The sequence below is a fragment of the Trachurus trachurus genome (assembly GCF_905171665.1).
Source record: "Trachurus trachurus genome assembly, chromosome: 1".
In the NCBI taxonomy this organism is placed as follows: domain Eukaryota; kingdom Metazoa; phylum Chordata; class Actinopteri; order Carangiformes; family Carangidae; genus Trachurus; species Trachurus trachurus.
Window position 1 is genome coordinate 12,480,022 of NC_139891.1, and position 22,829 is coordinate 12,502,850.

The window sequence follows — 22,829 nt, forward strand, 5'->3', positions numbered from 1 at the left end:
AGTGCCACCAAGCAAGCTGTGAGATTGTTGTGGATCTCCCCAGGGACCCCGGGGATACCCTCCTCATGCCTGCATCGCTGAAGGCGCTGCGCTGTTGGAGCAAGATAAGAGTTTAGTAAGACATCAAGTGAGCTAATAAGTTCAGGCATAGAGTCACGTTGACTGCCGGTAAACATACGGTATAAAGTTTGGCTCAATCCAGTTGTTAGACTGTGTGTGGTGATTAAAAGCAGCAAAAAGTTCTTTTCATTCTCTTCAACTTTCTCTCCGAACACCTATATTTCAGATGTTTGGAGTTACTGCGTGTTAACTTTCTACTTTAATGTATAGAAAAGTGAGGCAGCCCACAATGCTTATGGACATTTTCTCATTTTTCCCCCTTTGTTTACCTGCTCTCCCTCCTTTCCTGCCTCTTTCACCTCCTCGCAGGCCGGAGTCGGAGGGGTCGGACAGTGCGACCGCGGTCTCCAATCCTCGAGGCGAAGGACATTCCTCCCTTGGAGCTTCCCAAGTCCTCTGACGACCTCCTGATTCCTACCTCACAGCTCCTGAACGCGTCGGCCGTCTACGAGGTCCTCCGCAACTTTGGCTCGGTCCTGCGGCTCTCTCCGTTCCGCTTCGAGGACTTCTGCTCGGCGCTGGCCAGCCAGGAGCAGTGCACGCTGCTGGCAGAGACCCACATCTCCCTGCTCAAGGCTATTCTCAGAGAGGAGGACACTTCCAACACCACATTTGGACCCGCCGACGTGAAGGACTCCGTTAACTCGACGCTGTATTTTGTGGACGGTATGACCTGGCCGGAGGTGGTGCGGGCGTACTGCGAGAGCGACCCGGAGTACCGGCATATTCTGCCTTTTCAGGAATGTGAGGATTACCCGTATGAACCACTGGACAGCAAAATTAAAGTACTTCAGTTTTTGGTGGACCAGTTCCTGGCGACCAATATTGCACGGGAGGAGCTAATGTCAGAAGGCGTGGTCGCCTACGACGACCACTGCAGGGTGTGCCATCGTCTCGGCGACCTGCTGTGCTGCGAGACGTGTTCGGCCGTTTACCATCTGGAGTGTGTGAAGCCGCCGCTGCAGGAGGTGCCAGAGGACGAGTGGCAGTGCGAAGTGTGCGTGGCGCACAAGGTACCCGGCGTTGCGGACTGCATCCCGGAGGTTCAGAAGAGCAAGCCGTTTCTCCGTCAGCTGCCAGTCGGCTTCGACAGGCATCACCGAAAATACTGGTTCCTCAACCGCCGCCTTGTTGTGTAAGTTTACACTGTTTTTATGCTCCGAGGGAACTCCGAGTGGCTCAATCCTGTTGCAGGCTTGGACACTGATGATATGGCATCTTAAAATTTATAGTAAAAGTTACTAAAATACACAAATATAACTCAAACATTTGATTAGGACTGACTGTGAAACAAGTTTGACATTACCAGCTCACACAGTTGTCCAATTTCTGTGCGTTGGTGTTATATAGTGTCTTATAGAATATGCAGTATTTTGCCCATGAAGGTAAAGCAGCTTAACTAGTCATTGCAAACGTGTGGTCACAAACATCAGCATCTGCATGTACGGTTATAAACGCAAGGAGGAGAGATTTGGCCACTTGTCTTGTTATTTCCTTTCTGCTCATTCCGGTGCTGTGATTTGACACAATACAACATAAACTGTAGCTGCCATCTGTGCAGCTGATCTGCCACATTAATTGTGGGTCAGATTACCTTGTCCCAGGATCTTATCTCAAGACATTTGGCAATTGTGAGATCAGCGGTCTTCTTGACTTACACCATGCACTGTTACTCTGTTACACTGTCAGTGGAGCTCAGTTTGATTAGCTTTGTGCATTTGGGAGCCTCCTTGCCAATCCAAGGAATTAATAATACCCATGAAATGCATAGAGACATAGTTCAATCATAAGAGACTGTTGTATGAGTTGTTTTTTACACAGCATTACTTAATCACAATGTTGTTCATAAACTGTTAATGTTATTTAAAGCAGAAGTAAGCGGTATTTTTGTGTTAATATAAGTCTTAAATAGTTATATCTTCCGACAGCAATCACTTACATAGAGTGTTTGGACCGAAACACGGGTCTGTCAGTCCCTCTGCTCTGCTCTGAGCCGAGGAGAAAACTTTTCTCGTATCCTACAATTTTTATCCAATGAGGAGAGAGAACGGCATGCAGGGCTGTGTGTGCAGCCAAGGGATGCGCCTGAATGTGGTGACATAGGGACGAGGACTGCGTTCAAGGCAACTCGTAACTCGTGTTTTTCCGACCTGTGAAGTCGTACCAGTTCGATCTGGTACGAGTTCACGGGTCGGAAGTTACGAGTGGCCGTTATAGTGACTTTCACAGGTAAAACAGGTCGGAAAAACACGAGTGGGTTGCCTGGAACGCTACAAAGTCGTAAGTTGTGACTTGAAGCTGTAATTTACGGTTTCAAAAGCCTGCCTGGAACGCAGCATTAGCCAAAACGACCGGATCGCTTACTTCTGCTTTAAGCGTTTCTGACTTATGGAGCATAAATTATATTTGTATCTTCAGGGCTCCAGACTGCCCTTAAGATTTGAGACAGTGCAAGTAAATTTTTTATCTACTTGCGCATGTGCAACCAGTAAATTTGTTTGTTTTTAAAACACCATTTAAACATGGAAGGGGCAACTCAAAGAATCTGGTGTCTGTCATTACAGGTGGCAGGCCAATATGTGTGAGGATCATGAATGAAAAGGAAATGTGAATATTCACTGTGTTGTAGGGCTGCAACTAACGATTATTTTCATTATCGATTAATCTGTCGATTATTCAAAACATTTTGAAAAATATTAATCAGTGTTTCCCAAACCACAAAATGATGTCCTCAAATGTCTTGTTTTGACCACACAAACCAAAGAGATACTCAGTATATTGTTGTAAAGTATCAAAGAAACCAGAAATATTCATATTTAGAAGCTGAAATCAGAGAATTTTTACTTTTTTTTTCATCAAAAACTACTCAAACCGATTATTCGACTATCGCTTATTGTTTGATTAATTGTTGCATCTCTACTATGTTGATTTACAGTCACTGCATTCCTAAAATTTTAAGTTAGGGCCCACTGTGCTCCAATTAAAAAGAGTTAGTCTGGGGCCCTGATCTTAACTACTACGTCATAGTAGAATAAAATATAATTGTTCTGAGCCAGACTCTTTCCTGTCTGAGCCCACCCAGGTCTGGGAGTCAGTAATGAAGCGAGGTCGAAACACCCTCAGTAACCCATCTCGCTACACGCCCAAAAGTTTGACACATAGGCCAGCACCCAAAGTCAAACGTACACGGAAAGTGTACGTTGACAGATTGAGCACTACTGCACGACTATTAGGACAAACAAGTTCCATTTACTGTCTATCAAACTATTTTGCACCTGCAGACGCTGCTTGCAATTCTCACCTACAGTGAGATCATAGGGATACGTTTTAGCAAACCACAAGCTGATTTCCTGCATGTTGGTAAGCCATGCTTTTTAATAAACCAAAAAATATAACGGCATCACTCCATAGGATTTAACATAAACCTGACCATCAGCAGTATTGGTCCTATACGTTCGCAAATTATCTCTGTATTGAGTAGTCACACTGATGGTATGTGTGTGGTCAGCAGCAGCAACAGAAAGGCTGCTACAAAAAACCATAAAGGATAGATGGATCACCTGAATGATAATGCAGTGAGATTTAAGAGGACGGGTGGACAAAGTTTTGTCATTGCTGCAATTCACTGTCTCTCTCTTCTTTTCTTTTCCCTGCTCTGCACTGCTCTCCACTTTGTGCCCCAAGCAGGTGTTGATCTTCAGTCTCCCTCCAGAGGGTGTGTGTGTGTGTGCAAAAGAGCAATGTGCACAGGAAACAAGCTTGCGTGACTGTATGTATGTGCACGAACGTTAGGTGTATCTGCGTGTGCACTTGTCTGGATGTGTGTACACAAATGTGCCTGTTAGAGGAGTCCTGGAAGGATGCTGAACAGACAGACACAAGTGTTATGTTCCCTCGGGCGTCACAGTCTCTGGACATGGAGCATGCTGGGCCAAAAGCTGTCAGATATGCCACTCTGTAGATACTAGTGGCTGCTGCTACATGAGCTCAAGTGTCCTAGGGATGAGTAATGATTTCAAGCAATTTGTAAATTAATACAACCAAAAAAATGTCTGACATGGTGGTTGAGATACATTTATAATTTTTTTTGCCGTACATACGATTAAAAATAGGTTTAATGTTGGTATTTTATTTACCAGCCTCACCCAGTTAATTATTCAAGCGTATCATACTTCCATTGTTTCAATTTTTGAATTAAATGTGTATCCGTAACTTAAAGCAGAAGTGAGTGATATATTTGTGTTAATATAAGTCTTAAATAGTTATATCTTCCGACAGCAATCACTTACATAGAGTGTTTGGACTGAAACACGGGTCTCTCAGTCCCTCTGCTCTGCTCTGAGCCGAAGAGAAAACATTTATCGTATCCTACAGTTTTTATCCAATGAGGAGAGAGAACGGCATGCAGGGCTGTGTGTGCAGCCAAGGAACGCCGTGAATGTGGTGACGTAGCGACGAGGACTGTTATGGTGCGTTCAAGGAAACTCGTATTTTTCCGACCGTGAAGTGGTACCAGTTCGATCTGGTACGAGTTCACCGGTCGGAAGTTACGAGTGGCCGTTATAGTGACTTTCACCGGTAAAACAGGTCGGAAAAACACGAGTGGGTTGCCTGGAACGCTACAAAGTCGTAACTTGTGACTTGAATCTGTAATTTACGATTTCAAAAGCCTGCCTGGAACGCAGCATTAGCGAAAACGACCGGATCACTCACTTCTGCTTTAAATTAATTATTCTCTCCAACATCACAGACAACCAGTGTGTCCAAGATGCTTCTAAAGATGCCAAATGTGCGCACTTGCTATGAAGACACTGTGGACCTTTAAGATCAGTTGTTATTTGGAAATTGCTTCCAAAAGACCTATGAAACTCAAGCGATGCATCTAAACTACAGCTCTTTAACAAATATTTTACAGTTGCAAACATACACAGACTGTACATCAGCTATTTGATTTGTGTTTAAAAACAGACCTCCAGTGTTTTCTTGCACACTCACAGAACAATTGAAGAAAAATAACAGACAGTGTTGCAGTGTGGAGGATTCTTAAGTGGATTTTTTTTTGTCCTTTATTCCCCATTGGCACCTTGTATGCTTTGCACACCTGCTCCTGTTTTTGAGTTGTTGAATGGCCGTGCCGTCGATGTTCACTCTATTGTCTGGGACGAGGAATAGACGTCACTGTATCACCAGAGAGACATGGAAATGGGCTTTAACATTCATGCAGGCAAACTGTAAAATGAACATTTATAATGGATGGATCCTCTAGGTGAAGTTAATCAGGCACAATCCACATAAATCCAACATCAATGTGATGTAAATTGTATCTCGCAGTCCTTGATGATGAGTTTGATGTGAACAAAGAAAGAGAGACGAGAAATTCATCCGCTGACCAAACAAATGTCAACCAGTTATTATTAAAGCACACACAGCTGCATAACGGAGAGCAAGCATATGTCCCGACCTTCCCCCGTTGTGTTGCCTAATTCTTCACCTTTGTCTCCTCTCTCATTTCTCCCCTACAGTGAGGAGGACGGTGAGCAGGAGGACAAAGCCATCTGGTACTACAGCACCAAGGTAAATGGGTCTCATCTTCTCCTCAAACAAGGGATGTAATCTCTTTAAACAAACTCACTTAAACATCTGTTTTTCCGTCTTCGTCACTTCTGTATTTGTTTCCCTTTTGAAGAAGTCATACCTCATGAACTAACTATTATTTCTTTTAATTAACACACAAGTTCATCCAAACAATCTTTGGCAGTGCTGCAGTCATAATCTTGTGTTGGATCATTTAGTGAACTCTCCCTAAACTCTGTGCTTCCCAGGTCCAGCTGGCTGAGCTGATCGATTGCCTGGATAAGGAGTTCTGGGAGGTCGACTTGAATGCAGCCCTTGAGGAGATAAGGGATGAGGTGCACACACACATGGACATCACTGAGGACCTAACCAACAAGGCCCGCGGCAGCAACAAGTGTTTCCTCACAGCCGCCAACGGTAAAGAGCTCCTAATTCTTTGTCTTTTTCATAAATGAACCTCGTTTCCAGAGAATCTGAGGTCCGTCCTGATCAGAGCGGATGAAGGACATCTTTAAGCACAAAGTATTTCTGTCTTCTCTGTCTCTGGCTGTCTCTCTCCTCTCCTTCTCCCCCCCCCCTTCATTGCTCATGAATGCCACCCAGTCATAGATGGCTGGGCCATAGGAATCAACCCAGCTATTATGTAACCTTACTCTGGTCCCAGTCTGGCTAACATCCAGCTTCCCCGCGGTCCCTCATCCCTTCCTTTCTGTCTGCAGGGTATCCACCAACTCCATGTGCATGCCTTTGGCCGTTAATACCATTCAGTCAAATTCATAACAATTTGTAGCTTCAAGAAAAAGCAGCACAATTGAAACTGTGCCGTATAATTCGGTGTTTACCAACAAGCGTCTGCTGTGCATAGATAAGTTACAGGTTCCCACTGACAACAGTCTTGAACATTATTTTCACACCCAGGAAGTAGATAACGTGGTAGAAGGGGGAAAAAAAGTGTGTCACTTGAAAGGATAAATATGGTTTTTGTCAAACATTTTCTAACTAGCAGAAGCAGCAGCTTCATGTCTGTGCTGCCAATGTGGTCTCTTTCTAGCACAATGTGAGCTGGCATATGAATGCACTCTTGCACACTTAATGTACAAGGGAATAATCAGTCAGTAAGTTAGAGAAAGCACTTACTGTAATACTCGGTGTGTCCCGTCGTTATTTTGTTCTGGTTTGTATATGTGGCAGCTGGTTTTTACAACTCATTAAACAAGACTGCATTATAACCCCAAAACACAAAAATACAATAATGAAAATATGTGGAAAACAGATGGAGGCTTATAAATTCAGTTGGATTCAACTTTTCTTTAAAGGGACAACGAGGAGTTTCTATTCGGTTATAAAAAAGTCTCACGTTAATGTGGATGAATCTCCGCTACCCACACTTGTTAATGGGCCCATTTTCGATAAATATATCGTTCTGTCTCTATCGTTATTTTGTTATTATTAGTGGTGGCGGAAATGCTGGTCGAGCCGACCAGCGTTTCCTTAATGAGAATAACGCAGCTGAATCGCCGTTTATGGTCGGAACTACGACAGTAACTGAACCTCTTTGAACCTCTGACTTTAATTATTGATGAATGAAAACATGAGTCCGTCTTGCGCCGGTCAAAGAATTTTACGGTGCGCGCGGCTCATAAATGTAGTGTGAAAACGCTTCGCTTTTCCAAAACTCCTCGTTGTCCCTTTAAGCTATTTTTTTACACAGTCAGTTTGTGGCTGTCGTATATAAAATGTGTTGTATTTCCTAAAACTTGGTGACACCGGTGCTAAACTGATGACATTATCACACTATCATCGTATTTAGTCTACCCTGCAAGTGTCTTCCCTGGTGAGGTGATAGTGGACATGTGTCAGTCCTCTCTCGCCATTTATAAATTTGCGTTGTTTAAAGGTACATTGTGTAGGAATTACTCCCATCTAGCGTTGCGGTTGTATATCGCAAGCAACTCAATCGTATTTTTCATGCTGCATTCACATGAAATTGGGCAGACGGCAGACGGACGACAGCCGCTGAACATAGCAATGTTCAGGTCAACATACTGAACAAAAACAAGCCTGACCACAAAGTTTTTGCGGCCATCTCATTAATAAAGCACAGATTCAGTCCATTTGCATTTCTGGTGTTTTTACTTTCCCTGAGTGCTGTTTTTCTGTGCATTATGTATTTTGGAACGACGGCTTTCTGCATTTAATCCCTCTTTCCATTTTGTTTATGCTCTCCTGCTCACACCCCGCTATGTGATTTAACAAAACAAAAGGTTATCATCTATTTACAGCTTTATTATACAAATTGCCCATCAGTGCGGATCGAGGTTTCACGCCACTGGTTTGTGTTCATCCACAATGGGGATGATGAGTCATACTCATAAATGACTTCAGTCGGCTACTGTGTATTAATGACCCGGCACGCTCGCTGCTCAGTATCAGTGGAACAATCAGCCTGAGATAAAGCACTTTGTCTGTCTGTGCTCTCTCACCACACACAATACGCTGGAGCAGGTTAGAAGTCAAAATCAGAGAACAGATAATCAGTGTATAAACACTTTGAAGCTTTTTTGCCTTTACGTCACAAATGTAACAACAACAAACAAAGTTATCTCATTGTTTCTTTTCTATTACCATTAATATCATTTCAGTCGTCTGTTAGGATACCTTTTGAACATGACATTTTTCTGTTTCCAGGCACAATCTTTTTTTTGCTTGTCAGCGATGTTCTGAATATCTTGCAGAATTATTTATTGGGGGAGTTGCGTTACTTTTGAATTGATTATTTCATGTTTTGTTTCTCAGTGTTGTCTCATTGAGTGTGACTGCCATGAATCTCCCATTCTGTCTGGCTTGGGACATTTCTGCCGACTTTCCCACTAAAGTTAGCAGGTTTAAACAGTTTTTTTGGCCAGTGGGAAAAGGGGCTTTATGGACTCGACCCTGAATTTCTTTAATCTCACAACAACTGCTCTTCTTTTGTTTTCCCCGTCCTCTCTCATCCAGAGGAGATCCTGGACCGGCTGCGGGCTAAGAAGGAGGAGGAGCTGGAGGAGGTGAAAAGACGGGCTGCCGAGGAGGCCCAGAAAGCACGGCTGGAGAAGGAGAAGAAGGAGGCTGATGCAGACAAGGACAACGCAGAGTTGAAGCCGAAAGAGGAGGGACAACTGGAGGGACAACTGGAGGGCAATGTCAAAAACGAGACAAACGAAGAGGTCAAAGAGGAGAAAAAGGACGGGGTCAAAACTGGAGGTAATCATGATGTTTATATGTCACAAAATACTCAATAACTACCATGACCAAATATGTATCCGAAAGTAAAGATGAAAATGGCATTAAAAAAACAACAACATAAGATCTAACCTTTAAAAACGTTTTTTTAACTGTTTAACTCTCAGTACTTCCACTCTCCTCTTTTATGAGCTTTAGAAATAAGGACATCATCACAATAGTGTAATTAGTTATTGACTCAAGAATCAATTGCACAGTTATTTGAATGCGTAGCCGTTGAGAGATGCTGCGCTCTTTGTGAAGATGCAACTGAGGAGTTGGACGCTCACAGTGCACATATCTTCATTTATATTGGTGTCTTGCTAGAGATGTATTATCTGGTGCAGTAAAGGAACTCTAACTGTGCAATAACTAGACACTTACTGCATTGGCCGCAGAACAAAACATAAACATCTTGGCATGAGTTGAGAGTGAATTATACAGGTTTGGTAGGTGCCGTCTAATTAGCCTTCAGAGCATAATGAATATAAATGTCTATATTTCCATAAATGCATGACTGCGTAAATCTGAAAAAGCTAATTTCAACAGCTCCATATGATGTGTAGATGCATTTTTAAAGGAAACATTAGATAGCTTTGCCAACAGTGTCTAAAATGTATTTGACACATTGTTTGACCATATTTGTCAGCCTCAACCACTGCTGCATTATGGCCTAAAATCTACAGTATTTACAACACTGCTGCTGTTCACCTGTAGTTGCCGAGGCTCCGCCCACTGACCAAGAAGGCCACAGTGGCAGTAACCTCTCATGTGGACCTACTATACTTCCAGCCCACACCTCTGCTCCGACACAAACTGCCACCGTGAGCTCTAGCCTGCCCGCTGAGCCTCCAAAGCCCGCGGCCTCCACGCCAGAGGCTCGGACAGAGGGCTGCTCCCCTGTGGAGGTCTCTAACAACACCAAAGGTATCAAAGGAGCTGTCAGGATGACGCCGACCTCATTAAGCTTCGTTTTGGGGGATTTGCCCAAGACCGGATTGTGTGATGATGAATCTCATGCACCTAACATCCGTTGCGACTTGTGTGCTCGGCCATACGCCCCAGAGTGCTCTGGTGTTTCCGATGCCGCCTGCTTCTTTTTGCATGTAGCTCTCATTCCATCTGCTGGCTTTTGTGTTCAGTCGTCCAGTTTTTTATTTCTTGAAGCCTGGCATCAGCTCTGGAGCTCTTTCAGCCATTCTGCACTCAAACTTTTAATTCCTCATGCTCTCTCTTTTTTTTTTTTTTGCCCAAGAGCCAAGAAGCTGATTGCATCAAATGATTTGCAATCAGATGGCTTTGTCACTGCAATCAGCATGACTGGCCTCACTCAGCGATCAGGCAACAAGGGACAGTGATCGTTTGTCTCTTGGTTCAATAATTCTTATGAAAAGCTTTTCTTTGGCTGCCCACTTGTGATCGATGATTGATGACCTGCACATACTCATCCGGAAAAATTACACAGCAGCATTTGTTGTTTTTGTCCGTGTGGTCATTTGTGAACAAACCTTTGCCATGCCTGGATGGGTCATGTGGTGCATGCATTACGCATGACTTAACAGTAGGGGGAGCCGCAGCCTTAACTATAAACTACATTTCTGAGCTGTTACTAGTCAGTTTGTCGTCACTGAAACTGAGCTTTTTCAGCAGAGTCTCATGTTTATCGGTCAGTATTCACAGCTTTCATGCTACAGTTTTATTTGCTCAGTAATCTCAATATGCGCTGACACCTGTCCTGCATCTTGCTGCACAAACAATTTAAAGATAATGAGAAGAAGAGCACAGTTGATACCTGCAGGCTTCGTTTATCTTACAATCAGTATTGATTTTCTGTGTGCAGCAGAGAACCCATCATCATCAGATTCTGTCAGTGGAGACGGGATCCCGAGCCTGAGCCAGCCCTCCCAGACCAGCGAGGAGAACAGTAATGGCAGCATGGGAGCCGGGGGCCCTCCCAGGGGCCCTGAACCTCCAGACCTGGCTGACAAGTCCTCCCAGTCGTCACTAGCCAGCCTCGATGATACAGGTCTGACACAAAAACTTCTCGTTTTGATGTAATATAACAACTTTCCTCTGCAGAAATGTATACTAAAGCTTTGAATGGCTGTCCCGTATATCAAACCAGTCATATACATATTTCTTCAGTGTATCACTCGCCTTCTTCTGACTTTGACTGAAACGATTATTGCATTTTAAGGGGAGGGTAAAGATGCAGCCAACGGTGATGCGACAGGTCTCAGCAAGAAGTCTGCTGCAACTCGCATGGTGACCCGGCTGAGGAACCCAGAGAGCAAGCTGAGCCAGCTCAAGAGTCAACAGGTGGCTGCCGCCGTGCATGAAGCCAACAAGGGCTTTAAAGAAGGAAAAGAGGTGAGAGCCATGGAAGAAATGACAGACAGCAGGTTCTGTGTTTACTAAGATATGAGCATCAAGCACTGGCTCCTCAGGATAATACTTAAACTGCTCATTAACCAGTGAAAAGACAGTCAATCAGCTGAGTAAGAACAGCACGGACTTCTCCAAGGCCGCGGTGTTGAGTCGATGCCCGTCTCATTAAACGTGAATGCAATGGGTTCTGATCGGATTATCTTACCCCCACAGGTACTAGTAGTGAATGCACAGGGCGACGTCACCCGTGTCAGCACGCGCAAGGACGTGGTGATGAAGGGGACCCTCAGCCAGTTCTTCAAGCTGGGCCAGGAGGGAAAGTACCGCGTCTATCACAACCAGTACAGCGCCAACGCCCTGGCTCTCAACAAGCACCAGCACAGAGAGGCAAGTAGCACGGCGGTAACTGTGTGAAACATTCCCCGTCTTTCAGATTCCCAATGTCTATCCCTGACTTAAATCCACTTTAATGTGTCTTTCATCAGGACCACGACAAGAGGCGGCATCTCTCGCACAAGTTCTGCATGACACCTGCAGGTGAATTTAAGTGGAACGGATCTATTCATGGCTCTAAGGTCCTCACCATCTCCACGCTGAGACTCACCATCATCCAGCTGGAGAACAACGTCCCAGCACCGTTCATGCACCCGAACTGGGCCTCACACAGGTAGAGAAATGGAAGAAGGGCTATAGAAACGATGTATGTTTTATGTTTGTATGTACAGCTACACAAAATGTTCCGTTCCATATTAGTTTTCAGTAGATCCAGAAATGTATGTGTAGAAATAAAGCAACAAAAATGTTCGATGTTCGTTTTTTGTTTTCTAGGACCAATTGGATCAAGGCGGTTCAGATGTGCAGTAAGGCCAGAGAGTTTGCGCTGGCTCTGGCCATCCTGGAGTGTGCCATTAAACCTGTGGCCATGCTGCCTGTCTGGAAGGACTCGCTGGGCCACACCAGGTACACATCATGCACATCTTATACTAAATACATGTACACTACATATTCATAAATCAGTGCTTTTACTCACACACAGATAAACAAAATATTACTTATACTGTATGATCCATCCACAAGTTCAGCTTAAATGCAACACATTCAAATACTCTCAAAAAGCTAAGGACTCAAACAAGCATTCAGTGCATGTGCGTAGGGGATGTGTGGTCGGGTTTAGCAGGCAGAGGCGATCATAACCAGATCAGATCAAAAGGCCCACCCTAGCTGTGAGGCATAATATTTAGACTGTGAGTCCACTACCAGTACCACCCACCTCTGCCTCTACTACTGCTTCCACACCACAACGCCCCTCTAAAGAAGTGATTGTCCAAGATTTCACAAGTTCAGGCTCCGTGTGTGTGTGTGTGTGTGTGTGACTGAAGTGAGATCATCAAAGAAAGAGTGTGTGAGCTCCACAAGTTGCAGTTCGGCAACTTTTTTCGAACATGTGTGTGTTTTATAGAAACTGTTCCAAGAGCAGCCGCCATCTTCCCATCTTTTATCAGTTAATGTTGTCAAGTTGTCAAACAGAAAATGATTTTCCAGGTGCATTTGTCGGCACCACAGTGCAAAATATGTAACTTTAAGGGTTGAAAAGATATGAATGGCTGTTGTGAAGTCACCAACCATCATTGAACAGGCTTTTGCAAGTAAACAAAACACAGTGAAGGCCCAAAAAAAGGTTCTTATGCTAAAACACAACCTGAAGCGATCATTTACCTCTGTGTAATTTCAGTTTATCTCTAAGAGCTGCAGGCTTTACATGCATGTGTAACAGTTGAAAATGTTTTCAGGTTAAATCGCATGACGTCAATGGAGCGTGAGGAGAAGGAGAAAGTGAAAAAGAGGGAGAAGAAGCTGGAGGATGAAGAGACCATGCAACAGGCCACTTGGGTCAAGTACACTTTCCCAATTAAACACCAGGTAGGTCAACAGTTTAGATTTTTTTTTTTATGTAGGTGCGATATAGGTTGAACAGTGGCAGATGCTCAGTGTTTAGCTCCATCTGCTCACCACTGACAACAAGATGTTCTTTCACATCAACAAAACAGCCAAGCTGTATATGCAAGTGAAATCAATCTTTCTTGCAACTGTGAACAGCATCGTACAGTGAATAGAGACTGTCAGTCACTGAGTGGTAGGAGTGTTGATTTCATGTATAAAATACAGCCGTCCTAAGTATTTTAAATCTGTTGGCCGCACTAATGCAGCATGAAACATATTGATAATAGGATGACGGTAATAATGTTTCAGACTCGTCTACTTCTTGGTTGAGAAATTAATGCCTGGAAAATTGAGTCATTGCAATGGGAAACACTGGTGTGCATGTTGTGCACTTAAGTGCGTGAGTGACCATCAAGGGCTCTTTGATACAGCGAGCTGAGCTGTGTGAGTCATTTCCCTCAGCAATTAGTGATCAGTGTGTGAACAGCCTCTAAACTAAAAGATCTCTCTTTATACCTTCGCTCTCTCCGTTCCCACCACTTTTTTTGTCCCTCCTAATTCACTTTTCTCCGTTTCAACCTTTCCCCTGTGTTTCTCACTCTGCTTCTCCTTTCTTATGTCTTATGTGAAGGTGTGGAAGCAGAAAGGAGAGGAGTATCGCGTTACGGGCTACGGGGGCTGGAGTTGGATCAGTAAGACTTATGTGCAGCGGTTTGTCCCTCGGCTTCCCGGCAACACCAATGCCAACTACCGCAAAGAACTGGAAGGTCTGGAACGGGAAAGTTTGGGGCCTAAAATGTGGTTTTTAGTTATTTGGACTAAGGGTTTCTCAAATTCAAAGTCTCTTTGATTCTGAGAGGGAATTAGTCTCTCGTTTAGTAATCTCCACAGTGTCATCGTGAATTAAGTCTCTCCTTTGATATACTTGAGGATGTGATTGAGTTGTGTGTTATTACTTTAGTCACAGACCTCACAGATAGTTTGTATTCTCTAACATCCACGTTAAACATTGTGTAATTATGTCAAAGTGATGTTGAACTGCAGAGTCAACATTTATTTAACATTTAACATTTATTTTTTTTGCCCTGAAAACAGCGAATAAATCCTTCTCATGATTATTATTTTTTTTAATCAACTAACAGTTTGTGCTATTGAATTGTCTGATTAATTGCATTATCTGTGACCCCAGCGGTGTTTCAGAATAAGTAAAAAAAAAACCTCTCTTTGTCCATCTGTTTACCAAAGATGCTAAACTTGGCAAGAAATGCACCCTGCTGGACTTGAGTCGACGGCCCAGTGCACCCACACCAGAAGAAGCTCAGGGAGCTGCTGCTTTAAGCAGCGATGCAAAAGATCAAGGCCTCTCCGAACCTGCAACGGATCGTCCGCTATCTGTCGAACAGTCAATTGAGACGATGGAAGTGGATAAGAAAGAAGCAGTGGATGAAAAAGAAAAGATGGAGGAGTTGTCAGTAAATGAATCACCAGCAAAGATGGAGGTGGACCCACCAGAGTCACGATCAGACGAAGAGCAAAGTAAGACAGCAGGTGACCTCATGTCTAAAAGCATTATACTCAATCGCCTGTCTGGTATGAGTGCTTTTGTTATATTTGCCAATTTAAAAAAAAAAGATAGAATACATACCCTTTAGGGATGTCACAATTAATCGTGGTATTAAACGCCACAATTAATTGATCGCACAGATTCCTAAATATCGTCACTTTCCAAAAAAAGATTATGTATGAACCATGTCGGCAGATTTAATTTAATTTAATTTCCTTTATTTGTTAAGAGGGACAGTGTACATTAATGAACATTTTAAAAGAATAAAATGTAAATGCACCCAATTATAGCCAACAGGCTAATTTCCGTTGGCAGTCCCCCTGCCTGATGGAACATGGCATGAAACATAAAACAAAGGTATATAAAAAGTTACATTAAAATACATTAAGACACATAGCACAAATCACTACACAACAATACACCTTAACCCCACCCCTCCCACCCGCACGCACGAACGCACATATAACACGTTGCAGATACAAATATAACACATTGCAGATTCAGATATATGTTAACAGATATCAGTACACAGTACCACAGTATCAGTACATTAAAAGTGATCACATGCCTGGTTGATGTGCACCAAAGTAAAGGTAAATGCACAGATACTGGTCCATTTACCTAACGTAGCATTGAATTGGTAGGAATTTAAATGCTAGAGTGTCATTTGTAATTTTAAAAAAAAGATTGAAATATTCAAGTCATTAATTGTCATCGATACCAAATGTTTAAGTTAATTTTACACACTTCCTCTGGTGGATTAATAATTGGTCATATTTTAATAGATATTTAAAATATTTTATAATTAGTAATATATATTTTAAAGATATTTGATTTTACATATTAATAGTGTTTGAAATTAATTAATGCATAATAATCGTGATAATCGTAATACCATGATTATTTCTCTGACAATAATCGTACCAAAAAAATCTCTTATCGTGACATCCCTAATACCCTTATATAATAATTTCACTTAATTGAGGAATTGTGAAGAGTGTGTGAAGAAGTATCTTCTTTTTCGTCGATGCAAATTAAAACCTAAACCTTTATTTCTTCTCCAGGGTCCAGTATTCAGGAGAATAAAGCTTCCATAAAGGAGGAGGCTCCCGAGGGCCCTCAGCGACCCTTTAACTACGATGTAGTGGATGTCAGCAAGGGCTTCCTCACCCGCGTTGCCTACAAGAAGAAGGTCAAGGCCTCCAAGCTGGACTGCCTGCTGGAGCGCCGAGTCAAGCAGCACATCATTGAAGAGAAGCAAAGGCAGCAGGTCTCTGCCTCCAAACCCCAGACTCCCACACCAGTCTCATCCACTTTTGTCCCCGCTCTGAGCACTCCAGTCCGGCCACGGTCACCACTCAAGCCCCATTCTCTCACTCAGACACAGCTCGTACTGGGCACCGCCGTGAAAGTGGAGGAGAAACCCTCCACAACACAAACTCCAGGACCAGGAGAAGTTGGAGGAGGAGAAGTCAAGGCGGAGAGTCGTACCGAACTCTCTAAACCTACAGAGGACGTCGTCGCTCCTCCTCTAACTTCTCCTGTTACGGACTCCACACCCAAAGACAGTTGCAGTGCAGGTACAGGTGGAGATTCAGCTCCACCGCAAAACCAAACCACCTCCCTGCCCCAGAAGCTGGAGGCAGATTTAGTGGAAAGGACTACGGGGCCAAAAGAAAGCAGTTCAGATATTTCAGGGCAAGAGGGTGTTAAACTGCCTGGTGGAGAGGAGGTAACAGCACAGGGAACTCATCGCTCTTTAGAGCAACACACAGCCAGTGTACCATCAGATGTTACCAAGGCTGCACATGTTGAAAATCCAGGGTCTGATGTGCCCAGTTTGAAACTTGACTCCGAAAGGACATCCACAAGTGTTCTTGACCAAAAGAGCGGTCAAAACACATCTCTTTCTACACCTGTTGAGCAAAACCCAGAAACATTAAGCTCCGCACATTCAGGCACTGAGGAAAATGGCACGGGGCCGGGGGAGAACCGAGAAAATATGCAAGAAATTGGACAACATAAAGCCCAAAGTGTTAGCACTCCCGAGCCAGTTCCTCCTCTCCCTCAGGTAAATGGAAATGACGGCTTGGGGAGCGAGAGCATGTTGAGTAACTCTGTAATGAGCTCGAATAACGGCGTACTCACCGACAGTCCCCAGCCCGTGGTGGTGAACAGCACTGGTAAAACTGAAGACCCAGGACTAGTTGCGCCGCTGAAAGACGTCACGCAGCAAAAGCCTTTGGTGAACGGAGACGTGACGCCTGTAAATGACGGTACAGCGGTGAAAGAACCGAGCCTGGCCCCCGAGGCGGAGAGTAAGACGTTACCGGAGCAGGACTACAAACCCCCGCTGAAGATAAAAAGGCTGGAGAACAACATAGACGCACTTGGAGATAACAACACTCAGAGCGCTCCGCAGCACAACAGCACGGCGCCGCCGCAGGCTCAGTCCGCGGAAACCAAACCCAGTCCCGCGGTCAAGATCATCCGGATGGCGCCGTCTCCCATCCCGTCGGCCGAGGAGTCCAGTCTGAGCGACGGCTTCACGGAGGAGGGCAGCAGCAGCGGCGCGGCGGAGGCATCCAAGACCACCGTCACCCAGGTAACCACGGTATCCACCACCACCACCACCACGACGACGGTGGTCTCCAAGGAGACGAGGACGGCCACCGCGCCGACGGCGACGACAGAAAGCAGCGCGGTGTCCACTCTGACCACCATGACCAAAACTACTGTGACCAAAGTCTGTTCCCCCCCGGGGCCGGACGGTCGGTCGGACGGCGGCCAGAGCGAGACGGTGACGCAGAAGCAGAGGACGACGCTCTCCGCGTGCGTCAGCAAGTCGACGACCGACACGAGCGGCAAAACGTCGGTGACGTCGGTTACCGTGAGCCAGGAGGACTCGTTGACAAAGGGCCGCGTCCGCCTCCTCAAGTTCTCCCGCACCAAGAAGACGCGCTCGGACACGGCTCTTCCTTCGTACCGCAAGTTCGTCACCAAGAGCAGCCGCAAGAGTATCTTCGTGCTGCCACACGACGACCTGAAGGTGCTGGCGAGGCGGGGCGGCTTCCGAGAGGTGCATGTGTTCAGCTACAACGCGAAGCCCGCCCTGGACATTTGGCCGTATCCTTCACCGAGGCCCACGTTTGGCATCACCTGGAGGTAAGTTAAGCCTGCTCTTACCGCCCAAACCACACGTCGTTTCATCACACACGGTTTCATTACTTCTGGTATTGTATGGAGATAGATTTGTGTCTATATTATCTGTGAGAACGGATTTGACAACCTATGATCTGTAATGAAGCACTTGACACAAATACGAACAAATCTGTCTTCATCATAGTTGCTGTCTTTAAAACGAAGCATCCTGCTTTCATTCATATTAACACGTAATTTGTTTTACAACACTGCCACACTAGACCTTAACCAGGGGTCCTGTGCTTTCACAACTTCCTGTGTGACTGTGGATGTGCTGTTAAGCTCCCGGAATTTGAATCTATTCTTGAACAAATCACATTTTTGATTCATTTTCTTAAGTGAATATATAAATTTTAGAATTTGACACTTGGATGTGATTTGTATCTACTGAAAAATCTCTCTCATTAAAAAAACTTCCAATGGCAGCACAGCAGATTTACTTTTCATTAAAATTGAGGAAAGGCTAGAACCGACTTACACTGTTGAATTATAAATGGCCATCTCAGAGTAATGTATTTATAATACAACCTTAATCAGAAGACAACCCTGTGTTTATCACAGATTTATTAGACGAATAAGAGTTGATTTGTGCTTTGTGGGAGGGCAGCCAACCAGAGACGGTGTATGGAAGAGGTTTGTCTGTATCGTTGCAACATTTTTACTGCATTTTGTCTCTGTTGCATGAAAAAAGAAAAGAAATGCAATCTAACAGAAAGAAATGAGTTTGACAGCACCTGTGCCTGTGTCACATGCTTTTGTTTTATTATCCACATCCGGTCAAATAATGCAGCCGTGTCAATGTTATCTCTCTTGTGTGACATTTCCACACAAAAAAAAGGACTGCAGGCAGACGATACTCTTCCTCTTCATTATTCACCTTCAAACCCTCTCCTGGTTCTGTCGGAGCGCCACGTCCTGTTGACTTGTCATTCATTATGTCTTCTCTCTGCCTGTCTGACGTTTGTGGCTTTGGCCCTGAAGCCATGTTGTGGCTCTGAGCCGGGTGTCACACAGGGACCTCTGGTTATTTTGACCGGACCTCAAGAGTTCCGAAGTAGACGTGAATCATCCGGCGGTCGGAGAAGTGTCAGGATGTTCACTTTGTGCAATGACCCAACCCTGCAACCCAGGGATTTTTATTTCCCTGGCCTGTAGTCACATGGGAAAATGAACATCTACCAAACCCCATACAACACTCACAGCCTTGTGATGATCATGTTGTTCAAGATATTTCACATGACCATGTCGAATGTGACAAGTTCATCGCTGGCAGCCACGGCCATAATGACGAACGGAAGGAATTATTCTTTTAAGATGAAACCTGAGGAAATAATTCATCGATATCGTCCTGTCATCTGAGAGCAGTCTGTAGCACTCAGATTGTTTGGTACATTAAAAAGAACCAAATGAAATATGCACATGCTTCCACTTTGAACTTTGTGATTTAAAACTCTCGGTCTGTGTGCTTTTGTAGTCGGGAGTAATATCTCCTCCTCAACTGAAATTAGCATTTTAAAATGAGTTATTAAAGATGGCAGCCAGTTGTTCTGTTTCTCGCATGAGGGGACGGCAGCATCACCAGAAACCTCAGTCTGTTTTTACTCGGCCTCTTCCTGTTCCATGATCATACTGCAGTGTGTTTCTCTGTGATGCTGAGTAACTCACTGGGAGTCAGCTGCACTGCTCTAATGACCTGCATGACACGAGGCAGTGGAGCGCCTACTCTTTTGTTTCTATCTTCCCAAATTTTCAGCAAACAGACTTTTTCATCATGTCTCAGTTTATTTCACTACAGCTGCAACATTGTTAACATGTAACTAAACGTGACTAATGGTTGAACCTCGGGGTCGTGTTACAGGTACCGTCTGCAGACTGTGAAGTCTTTGGCTGGTGTGAGTCTGATGCTGAGGCTCCTTTGGGCCAGTCTGAGGTGGGACGACATGGCCGTCAAACCATCCGCTGCTGTGGGCACCACCCGTACAGGTAGAACCCCGCCCTACCCTCCTGTACACCCCCCCCCCCCCCCCCTAAATCAGCACATAATAAAGATGTTCTTCATTTTGGAAGGAAGGGGATAAGGGCAACAAAGCAAATTGGGAAATGGCTCCTGTTGAATTAATTGTTTCATATAAAAGTTAGTGAAGTTTCACTTGCTCTGTGGGAGATGGATGCAGCTGATGCTCCCTGAGAAATTGTTGATAAAAACTTTGATATATTCTTGTGTTTGCTTGGGTTCTCCTTCCTTTATGTGAGCCTGAAAAAAAAACAGGCCAAAAAGGCCCAGAGTCTCATTTGGGTGTCACTGTTTTTATGTTGGAGTGCATTCCCTCCATTTCTCGGGCTTTCCTCCTCATCACCATACCAACCCAGCCCTATCCCCACTCATTGCTACAGAGACGTCGGACACTGAAATCACCACCACAGAGATCATCAAGCGCCGTGACGTGGGGCCCTACGGCATTCGCTCAGAGTACTGCATCCGCAAAATCATCTGCCCGCTTGGAGTGCCCGAGACTCCCAAAGGTTAGGGTGCTTTTCTTTTATTCCCTACACTGTGGAGAGCATTTTAAGAGAGCAGACTATGTAAACAAAACCTACACTTGTCGCTATGTTTGTCCATCAGTTGCATTTCTCCTTCTCTGGTTGGTAATATTATTCTATTGATGATGACAGACCATTTGGGCTTGTTGTTGGATATTTCTAATTTATTAATCTGTCCATGATCCCAGAAACCCACACCCCTCAGAGGAAGGGCCTGCGCTCCAGTGCCTTGCGCCCCAAGAAGCCTGAGCCGGCCAAGCAGACGGGCCCGGTGGTGATCGAGACATGGGTGGCTGAGGAGGAGCTGGACCTCTGGGAGATCAGAGCCTTCTCAGAAAGGTCAGAGGGCCGAGGCTCATGGCGATGACGCATGTTGTTGGCTACATCTGCTGCGTAGCATCAATCCTGTGAACTGCCACAACCATTTAGGAACTTGTTTGCCGATATTTTTGTGTTAAGCTGATTTGTGTTGAAACCTGTTTTCAAGCTTCAATTTTTTTTAAACCAGCGATATTTACATAACCCCAATTTCCATTGTTTTTAATTTGTAAAGGCTATGATGAGATTTTTGGCTTCCTTTTTCTTTTACAGGGTGGAGAAAGAGAAAGCTCAGGCAGCAGAGCAGGCCAAGGTAAGTGTGGTTTAGTTCAATTTCCAATGTTCAGTTTCTTCCTGTTTGTCCATTTGTGTCAAGTCAGACTTGTCTCGCGTTTGTGGGTTATTATGCACTTACTTAACCTTTTTGAGCGGTTGCTGCCAAGACAAGAAACATGTAATACGTCTCAGTCTTCACCAATCTACATCTCTACTCTGTGTTGTCTTTTAGTGTCTGTGTTTCGGTTATTGAATGTGCATTAATGTGTGTTAACTTACCGTTTCAGAAACGTCTGGAGCAAAAGCCTGGGACAGTCACAGTTACTCCAACAGGGACTCCTGTAACATCTGCCATCACACCCAAAGTCATTGTCGGTTCGTTGTCCGGCCCGGGGACCCCCGGCACCAAGGTGGTGCTGTCCACCAAGATGGGCACCCCCGTCACATTCCAGCAGAGCAAGAACTTCCAGCAGTCGTTTGCCACCTGGGTGAAGCAGGGTCAAACCACAGGTACCTGACAGAGGACTGTGGCTACCGACATTAAATCTCTTGTTTTCTATTTCATGTAGATGTAAAGTAATCACAAGTAATGTATGTGAAGTCTGAAGTTCATGAGAGCCAGCGGCATCAACCGCCATAGCATCACAGTTATTTAGAAGCAGCGATCATCAACTGATTGACAGTAGTTACAGTGTTTCTGATCATGTTTTCTGTCCGTCTGCTCGATTAGGGGCCGGTACAGAGACCACCGTGGCCACGTCTGGTGGGCACACCTTCCAGATTACGGGAACCTCGGTGGGTGGAAAGGTAATTACCACCAAGCTGCCGCTGCCCGCCAACAGCAAGATCGTCACGGTCAACGTGCCAACTTCACAAGGAGGTAAGGCAGATTTGAATAAGTCACACCTCTGAAGCAAACAGAGAGCACAAGTTACAGTTATTCGGACTAGATGTTTCTTTCCATCCGTCGCCATTCCAGGATGAGTTTGTGTTTTCATTTCTTCGCCTCGACCCCACAGCTGAAACTTTTCAAACGTGTCAAAGGAGTCAAATTAGATCCGGCGGGTTAATGGCATTGTCTAAGCAAATTAGCGTGCCAACTGCGCGCATGTCGCCCAGAAAAGACCGAGCCTGTTCTCAGTCTTTTTGAACGTTGTCAGTGCCAGTTAACGCAAACCCAAATGTTTTGAAATCTGCAATAACATACGTACATACATAAATTAGACATCCTCTGTCCTTGATTACCAAGTACAGAAGTAGACTGTCATTTTAGCCCCACATCTCAGAAGAACTAATAGGCCTCTATTAAAACCCTACACTCTTTCTGAATCAGTCACACTTGTCACAGTGGGTTTTCCCGCTGCTCTAATGCACTTGTGTTTTCCTGTTAGTGCTTGAAATCATGCATGAAGCACTTCATTTAACCGAGGTCCAGACCTCAGAGTCACAGCGCCCTTCCTGTTAGTCTTACCAGAGGCTTAATTCTCTGTGTAAGATTGTCTTTAAGAGACGTTACGGCATAAACCTAAAATTAAATTGAGTAAATGACTGAACAAAAGGTAAAGATGATGTGTGATTATCATTTGTGTTATTTACTCATCACACATTTTTCAAATGTAAACATGCAAAACTGCAAAACTTACAC

General features: G+C 44.5%; 1 protein-coding gene across 1 annotated transcript in view; it reads left to right on the forward strand.

Moving 5' to 3' along the window:
* Positions 1–22,829, forward strand: part of LOC311004928 (nucleosome-remodeling factor subunit BPTF-like) — a 43,625-nt gene that overhangs the window by 2,767 nt on the left and 18,029 nt on the right. The window contains 20 exon segments of the mRNA XM_083997154.1: positions 430–1,255; positions 5,643–5,694; positions 5,943–6,111; positions 8,692–8,937; positions 9,673–9,882; positions 10,796–10,981; positions 11,153–11,325; positions 11,557–11,730; positions 11,829–12,010; positions 12,172–12,303; positions 13,134–13,263; positions 13,916–14,051; positions 14,530–14,820; positions 15,913–18,013; positions 19,908–20,032; positions 20,444–20,572; positions 20,779–20,929; positions 21,182–21,221; positions 21,472–21,694; positions 21,915–22,064. Coding sequence (XP_083853280.1) covers positions 430–1,255; positions 5,643–5,694; positions 5,943–6,111; positions 8,692–8,937; positions 9,673–9,882; positions 10,796–10,981; positions 11,153–11,325; positions 11,557–11,730; positions 11,829–12,010; positions 12,172–12,303; positions 13,134–13,263; positions 13,916–14,051; positions 14,530–14,820; positions 15,913–18,013; positions 19,908–20,032; positions 20,444–20,572; positions 20,779–20,929; positions 21,182–21,221; positions 21,472–21,694; positions 21,915–22,064 — 5,826 coding nt within the window.